Here is an 8,619-nt window from a genome sequence, read left to right as displayed (position 1 = left end):
CCTACCATGTGTTGCATCTCCAATGCCTCTCCCCATACATCATTCTCATCTGTACTGTATACATTAATATTTACTTGGTGAGCAGCGGCGGTCCTTTCCCAGAATACAGGAAAGCCGTAGTGCAACAAACTTAAGTAGTATTTTTTTTTTCTGAAAATAAACGTGTCAAGTACAAGCCCCTCAACCCCCAGATAGAACACAAGTGAAATGTATTGTTTGTTTCTTTAACTGAAAAAGAACCAGAAGACGTTGAGTGAGCAGGCTCATGCTTTTCACGGTTGCCTGGGCGATGGCAGCTGGCATGACCCTTTACCTTTTGACCTTTCTGTGATCTTTGAAGGCTTAACTTTGAGCCTATGAGTGAGCAAAAACAATCCATTAAAAGGCATTATTGAGGTGCCCAGACAGAGCTTTACATTCCATCTTTGGAGAAAAAAAGGAACAATGGAACAAAAAAAAATGTTTCAGCTTCCGTTGACAACGTACATTTTTTATTAAGGCTAAAAATGACTTCATCTTGATCCTTTTTTTGTCCCGTCCCCTTCTCTCTCGCTCTCTGAGTACTACTACTTTTTCTTCTTGAACAAGCTCTTGATCTTGGACGAGGACTTCTTGGTCTTGTCTCCGTTGTCACAGGAGTCCTGAGAAGAGGTCCTCTGTAGTTTCTTCTCCATGCCCCCCGGCCCCCTGCCCTCATTATCCAGTGAGGTGAGGGATGGGTTGCGCCCCACCACCACCACCACCCCCCCTGCCCCCGTCATGCCCGCGGGCAGCTGGCCCATGCTATAGGACTTCTCCAGGATGCCGTTGAATACGGCCTTGTTGCCCGCCGTCGGCGTGGTGAAGGACATGCTGTGGGACTCTGGGATGGAGCCACGGGTGAGGTCGGGTGAGCCCTTGTGTTTGTGCGAGTGCGTGTGAGAGTGTGAGTGGTGCTCCAGGGCAGGGGAGGGGTTGGCCGAGGAGGAAGTCGAGAGGGACGCAACTCCCCCTTGAGGAGGGGGTGAGTCCCGGATGTAAGTCTGAGGCTCCTGCTGGCTCAGCATCATCAGCTCCTCGCGGGAGATCTTGCGGTAGGGGGGCTCTGGGCCTGGCGTGCAGGGGTTAGCATAGGACTGTTTCCGTCCCATGGAGGAGTTGAGAGAGTCTGTGTCTGAGGACGTATCCTGAGTGTCCCTGTAACAGAGAGAGACAGAGAAGCAGGCAGAGATGAGAGGCAGACAGACAGAGCAGAGACACACACAAAGCAGACAGAGACAGAGCAGACAGAGACCGAGTGTTATAGAAATAAAAATAATTACAATGCAACTAATATCAGCACACATTCAATGTCTTATATTCTAAATAAATTTCCCTAAACTGATCCGGTATAAAAGAGGGCAGAGGTTGTGAAAGATAACATACCCCTTTCTCTCGATGAAGAGGATGTGTTCTTCTTCACCCTCTGGGTGGTAGGAGAGGGGTGGGCTGGACATAGAGAGCAGGTCAGGGTCGGCCGACATCATTGAAGGCTGCGGGGTGCTGTAGAGACTCCGGCGGGACCGACACAGGCTGCTGCTGCGCGTCAGAGGGGGCCGCATTATAGAGGCTGCTGGGAAAATACCAGAGAGAGTAGGGATGTAGGTTACACAGCCAGATGTGGTCATAACGATGGTCGGACTGAACCCGGACTACAGTACTCGGACTGAACACACACACAACTTAAAACACACATTTTAAATCTATTTTAGCGTTGTTGATGTAAAAATCAGACAAAGTAAACTCACATGCTGTACTGGCCATCATCACTTTTGTAACGCGTTACATAATCAGATTACTGCATATGAGTAACAGAGTAAAGTAACACATAACTTTGTCAACTTTTTTTATTACAGTTACTTTGTCAAACAATGAGCAATACTTTCAGAATCATCTCTCTACCGGTCGCGTGTTTCCATGATCCGATCTCAACTTGTTTCTTAATTTAGTTCTCGAGCGAGCGGAAGAAGGCTGTTTGAGGGACGTGTCTATAACCAGAACTGGTCTGACCAAATTGGAATCCATGCTTCTAGATTGTTTTGTCACGCGGACTGGGAAATATCCTGGGTATCCTCTGAAAATAACATTGACCAATACACTGACACGGTGACTGAGTTCATCAGGAAGTGTATAGCGGATGTTGTTCCCACTGTGACTATTAAAACCTACCCAAATCAGAAACCGTGGATAGATGGACGCATTCGAGCAAAACTGAAAGTGTGAATCACCGCATTTAACCATGCAAGGTGACTGGGAATATGGTTGAATACAAACAGTGTACTTATTCCCCCTGTTAAGGCAATCAAACAGGCAAAACATCAGTACATAGAAAGTGGAGTCGCAATTCAAAGGCTCAGACACGAGATGTATGTGGCAGGGTCTACAGACTATCACGGATTACAAAGGGAAAACGAGCGACATCGCGGACAAATTGAAGTCGTGGACGACTTGCTCCCGGACAAGCTAAACACCTTCTTCCCCCACTTTGAGGCCCGCTTCCAAGGACTGTGGGCTCTAGTTCTCTGTGGCCGATGTGAGTAAGACATTTAAACGCATTAACCCTCGCAAGGCTGCCGGGCGGCTCAAGATGTCCACCATTGTTCCTGTACCCAAGAAAGCAAAGGTAACTGAACTAAATTACTATCGCCCCATAGCACTCACTTCTGTCATCATGAAGTGCTTTGAGAGGCCAGTTGAGGAACATATCACCTCTACCTTACCTGACACTCTAGACCAACTTCAATTTGCATACCACCCCAATAGATCCACAGATGATGCAATCGCCATTGGACAAGAGGAATATCTATGTAAGAATGCTATTTGTTGACTATAGCTCAGCCTTCAACACCATAGTACCCTCCAAGACTGCCCTGTGCAACTGGGTTCTGGACATCCTGGGCCGCCCCCAGGTGGTGAAGGTAGGAAACACCTCCACTTCGCTGATCCACAACACAGGAGCCCCACAAGGGTGCGTGCTCAGCCCCCTCCTGTACTCCCCATTTACCCATGACTGCGTGGCCACGCATGCCTCCAACTCAATCATCAAGTTTTCAGACGACAACAATTGTAGGCCTGATTACCAACAATGACGAGACAGCCTACAGGGAGGAGATGAGGGCCATAGTGGAGTGGTGCCAGGAAAATAACCTCTCCCTCAACAAAACGAAGGAGCTGATTATGGACTTCAGGAATCAGCAGAGAGAGCACACTCCTATCCACATTGACGGGACCACAGTGGAGAAGGTGAAAAGTTTCAAGTTCCTCAGTGTAGACGATTTGAAATGGTCCAGACACATTGATAGTGTGGTGAAGAAGGCGCAACAGCGTCTTTTCAAACTCAGAAGGCTGGAGAAATTTGGCTTGGCCCCTAAGACCTACCAACTTTTATAGATGCACCATTGAGAGCATCCTGTATTACCTCCTGGTATGGCAACTGCACTGCCCGCAACGGCAAGGTGGTGCGGTCTTCCCAACGCATCACCGGGTACACACTGCCTGCCCTCCAGGACACCTACAGCACCCGATGTCACAGGAAGGCCAAAAAGATCATCAACCACCCGAGCCACGGCCTGTTCATCCCCCTTACCATCCAGAAGGCAAGATCAGTCTAGGTGCATCAAAGCTGGGACCGAGAGATGGCTGGAAAAACAGCTTCTATCTTAAGGCCATCAGAGTGTGAAATAGTCATCACTAGCCGGCTACCAACCAGTTACACAACCCTGCAACTTAGAGGCTTCTGCTCTATATAGAGTTGAAGTCAGACATTTACATACACATAGGTTAGTCATTAAAACTCATTTTTCAACCACTCCACAAATGTTTTGTTAACTTCACTAGGGTAGGGGGCACTATTTTCACTTCCAGATGAAAAGCATGCCCAAAGTAAACTGCCTGCTACTCAGGCCCAGAAGCTAGGATATGCATATAATTGGTAAATTTGGATAGAAAACACTCTAAAGTTTACAAAACTGTTAAACTAATGTCTGTGAGTACAACAAAACGGATTTGGCAGGATAAAACCCATCCAGGAAGTGGGATTTTTTTATATTTGTATTTTTCTATTGAATGCCATTACAGTATCCATTAATTTAGGACTCAAATTGCACTTCCTATGGCTTCCGCTACATGTCAACAGTCTAGAAATGGTTTCAGGCTTGTATTCTGAAAAATGAGAGAGTAAGACCACTCTGAATGAGTGGACCTTACAGTGTCCCAGAGATTTTTAATGCGTACGACCGAGAGCGCGCCTTTCTTGTTTACCTTTTATATTGACAACGTTATTGTCCGGTTTAAATATTATCGATTATTTAGGCTAAAAACAACCTGAGGATTGATTATAAACATCGTTTGAAATGTTTCTACGAACTTTACGGATACTATATGGATTTTTCATCTGCCTGTTGTGACTGCGTTTGAGCCTGTGGATTACTGAACAAAACGCGCAAACAAAACGGTTTTTGAATATAAACAGGGACTTTATCGAACAAAACAAATATTTATTAAGTAAATGGGAGTCTTGTGAGTGCAACCATATGAAGATCATCAAAGGTAAGTGATTAATTCTCTCTCTATTTCTGACTTGCGTAACTCTTCTACTTGGTAACAGATTGTAATGATTTGTCTGCTGTGCGCTGTTCTCAGATAATCGCATGGTATGCTTTCGCCATAAAGTGTTTTTGAAATATGACACCGTGGCTGGATTAACAAGAAGTTCATCTTTAAACCGATGTATAACACTTGTATGTTTTGTGAATTTTTATAATGAGTATTTCTGTTTTTGAATTTGGCACTCTGCAATTTCACTGGATGTTGGCCATGTGGGATGCTAGCAAACTACAGTTTTGGCAAGTCGGTTAGGACATGTAATTTGTGCATGACAAGTAAATTTTTCTAACAATTGTTTACAGATTATTTAACGTATGATTCACTGTATCACAATTCCAGTAGGTCAGAAGTTTACATAAACTAAGTTGACTGTGCCTTTAAACGGGATCATTTCAGAAAATGATGTCATGGCTTTAGAAGCTTCTGATAGGCTAATTGACATCATTTGAGTCAATTGGAGGTGCACCTGTGGATATTTTTCAAGGCCTACCTTCAAACTCAGCGCCTCTTTGCTTGACATCAAGGTGAAAATCAATAGAAATTAGCCAAGCACTCAGAAATAAAATTGTAGACCTCCACACGTCTGGTTCATCCTTGGGAGCAATTGCCAAATGCCTGAAGGTACCACGTTCCTCTGTACAAACAATGGTACACAAGTATAAACACCATGGGACCACGCAGCCGTCATACTGCTCATGAAGGAGAGGCATTCTGTCTCCTAAAGATGAACATACCTTGGTGTGAAAAGTGCAAGTCAATCCCAAAACAGCAAAGGACCGTGTGAAGATGCTGGAGGAAACAGGTACAAAAGTATCCACAGTAAAACAAGTCCAAAATCAACATAACCTGAAAGGCCACTCAGCAAGGAAGAAGCCACTGCTCCAAAACCGCCAAAAAAAGCTAGGGTTTGCAACTGCACATGGGGACAAAGATTGTACTTTTTGGAGAAATGTCCTCTGGTCTGATGAAAAAGAAATAGAACTGTTTGGCCATAATGACCATCGTTATGTTTGGAGGAAAAAGGGGGAGGCTTGCAAGCTGAAGAACGCCATCCCAACCGTGAAGAATGGGGGAGGCAGCATCATATTGTGGGGGTGCTTTGCTGCAGGAGGTACTGGTGCACTTCACAAAATAGATGGCATCACGAGGGGGGGAAATTATGTGGATATATTGAAGCAGCATCTCCAGACATCAGTCAGGAAGTTAAAGCTTGGTTGCAAATGAGTCTTCCAAATGGACAATGACCCCAAGCATACTTCCAAAGTTGTAGCAAAATGTCATAAGGACAACAAAGTCAAGATATTGGAGTGGCCATCACAAAGCCCTGACCTCAATCCTATAGAACATTTCTGGGCAGAACTTAAAAAGTGTGTGCGAGCAATGAGGCCGACAAACCTGACTCGGTTACACCAGCTCTGTCAGGAGGAATGGGTCAAAATTCACCCAACTTATTGTGGGAAGCTTGTGGAAGGCTACCCAAAACGTTTGACCCAAGTTAACCAATTTAAATGCAATGCTACAAAATACTAATTGAGTGTATGTAAACTTCTGACCAACTTGGAATGTGATGAAAGAAATAAAAGCTGAATTAATTCTCTACTATTATTCTGACATTTCACATTCTTAAAATACAATACATCTCTATGGGTTCGTGTGCCTGCGGTCGATAACCAAAACTGGTGGCTCGAGAAAAGAGTTTTAATGAAACGATAGGAAATCTCGACAGATGTTTGGTTTACAGTATATATGGCTAATGAAGCAGCCCAATATATAGCGCATCTTTTGAAGACTAGCACAGGAAAGCAGCACCACAGATGAAAAGAGAAACTAGTGATGGTATTGCTCCCTCTGACAATCGAACAAATGGTGAGATTGAGATTATTTTCATGAAAGTAATGTAAAGTAATACAACTACTAATATAACATGTTACTTTCTACATAAAGTAGTATTGCAAAGTAGCGTGTTACTTTCGTTCAATGTAATGAGTAACAAGTGATCATACACACACACACACACTCAGTCACTTTATAACTCTAACTGGAGTATTTGCATTTCTGTGACAACCTCCATACGTACAGGTGAATTGTGGAATGATTGGAGGCGTGTCCTCATCGAGGTCGTCCACTCCACCGGCGATGGGGTAGGGGGGCACGGAGACGCGGGGCATGACCACCCAGCTGTGGTCAGAGTACAGGGTGGCAGTCAGACTGGGCAGCCCAGAGTTGTGCACCAGGGGGAAGCCACACAGTTTCTCAATCTGCTGCCAGCGGTGGAGACGCTCCCTCAGGCAGGCGGTCACCTCCGACAGGGACTTCCTGGAACAATCAATCAAATCAAATGTGTTTATAAAGCCCGCTTTATATCAGTAGTTATCACAAAGAGCTTTTACAGCCAACAACCTAGACCCAAAAGAGCAAGCAAAAGAAGAAGCACATTGGTAAGGAAAAACTCCCTAGAAGGAAGAAACCTAAAGAGGGCTCCAGCTCAGATGGGAGGCCCATCCTCTTCTCGCTGTACCAGGTAAACTGTCTTTTTCCAGATATTCCACTTTGGCTTGGACAACAACTTATTGTAATAGGTATTGACACCCTAGGTAGACTGACATATGTGGGGATCCTGATTTACATGCATTTTGCTACACCCGCAATAACATCTGCGACCAATACAATTGTATTTACATGTCTCGATCAGTAATCAATAGCTACTAAATCCCCAAGTCTTTCACATCGATTCAGCTCATGGACAAAGACACATGGACGCGGGTGAGTGTGCGTATTTGGCTATGCGTGCGTGTCTGTTGTGTGAATGCGTGTGTGTTATCCTACTTGGCTTCTAGGATCTTGTGGTCCACTTCATCCAGTGATGAACTGTGGGCGACGTGAAGTGTTCCAAACACAGAACTCCTCTTCTTTTTGATTTTCTCTGCCTGTAACCCATTTGAAAAATTACTATAATATACTATGCTCTAAATACTGTTGTATGACTAGATTTATATACTATAGTATTCATTGCAGTGTTCTTGTGGAAGTATACTATAGTATTCACTGCAGTGTTGTTGTAGTATTTACTGTATTGTTTTATCATAAGCATACTGTAGTATTTACTGTAGTGTTGTTGCATAAGCATACTGTAGTATTTACTGTATTGTTTTTGGATATGACTGTAGTATACTATAGTATTCACTGTATTCTGTATTTTGTGGACATTACTGTAGTATTCACTGTGGTGTTTTTGTGGGCATGTCTGTAGTAAAGTTTATTACAGTATAAATACTGTAGTATTACTATAGTAAAAATTATAGTGTGTACTATAGTAACTATTGCAGTGTTTTTATTACTGTAGTATTTACTATATAGTGTTTTTTGTTTTATTTGACATAGAAGTGGGGGCTTTCTCCTTGATGAAACCTACCGGGCAAATACTAAGAGAAAATGTTCCATAACCTGTAAGACCGGCGACTGAATGGATAGTTCAGAGCTTCTGCTCTTTTCTATAACCTGTAGGGAATACAATATGTGGTCTATACTTGGCATATAGGTTTCTCACTCACGGGTGCCACAAATTGGGATATTGGAGATGAGAATGGGTGGAGCATATTCAAATTAAATAATGTAGTATGACGATAGTTTAAAAAAACAGTGCTTTAGCAGACATTGGATCACAATCATCACTGAATGCATAGCATCCAATATTTGCTGTCTATACTACAATAAAACATCAGTGCCTTATCTTTTCAAATATCTGCCCAGTTTAGCTGTTGTTCATGAATTAATTAGACAGTGAAACATTTCGTCAAGACCACAATTTGTTGGCTGAAGCAATAACAGACTGATATGCAGGCAATCCTACATGCACTGATCTACACTACATGGCCAAAGGTATGTGGACACCGCTTCAAATTAGTGGATTTGGCTATTTCAGCCACACCCGTTACTGAGAGTTGTATAAAATTAAGCATGCAGCCATGTAATATCCATAAAAAACCATTGTCAGTA

General features: G+C 43.5%; 1 protein-coding gene across 1 annotated transcript in view; it reads right to left on the bottom strand.

Annotated features, from left to right (window-relative positions):
• Nucleotides 1–566: 566 nt before the first annotated feature.
• Nucleotides 567–8,619, bottom strand: part of LOC124008009 (stromal interaction molecule 2-like) — a 144,771-nt gene continuing 136,718 nt past the window's right edge. Inside the window, exons 9-12 of the mRNA XM_046318925.1 lie at nucleotides 7,450–7,550; nucleotides 6,701–6,939; nucleotides 1,405–1,591; nucleotides 567–1,176 (exon numbers count right to left, since the gene is read on the bottom strand). Of these exons, the coding sequence (XP_046174881.1) occupies nucleotides 567–1,176; nucleotides 1,405–1,591; nucleotides 6,701–6,939; nucleotides 7,450–7,550 (1,137 nt within the window). The remainder of the gene's footprint in view (nucleotides 1,177–1,404; nucleotides 1,592–6,700; nucleotides 6,940–7,449; nucleotides 7,551–8,619) is intronic.

Source organism: Oncorhynchus gorbuscha, linkage group LG21 (assembly GCF_021184085.1).
Source record: "Oncorhynchus gorbuscha isolate QuinsamMale2020 ecotype Even-year linkage group LG21, OgorEven_v1.0, whole genome shotgun sequence".
In the NCBI taxonomy this organism is placed as follows: domain Eukaryota; kingdom Metazoa; phylum Chordata; class Actinopteri; order Salmoniformes; family Salmonidae; genus Oncorhynchus; species Oncorhynchus gorbuscha.
The sequence above is the reverse complement of the archived record's forward strand: the minus strand, read 5'-3'. Positions and strand labels throughout refer to the sequence as shown.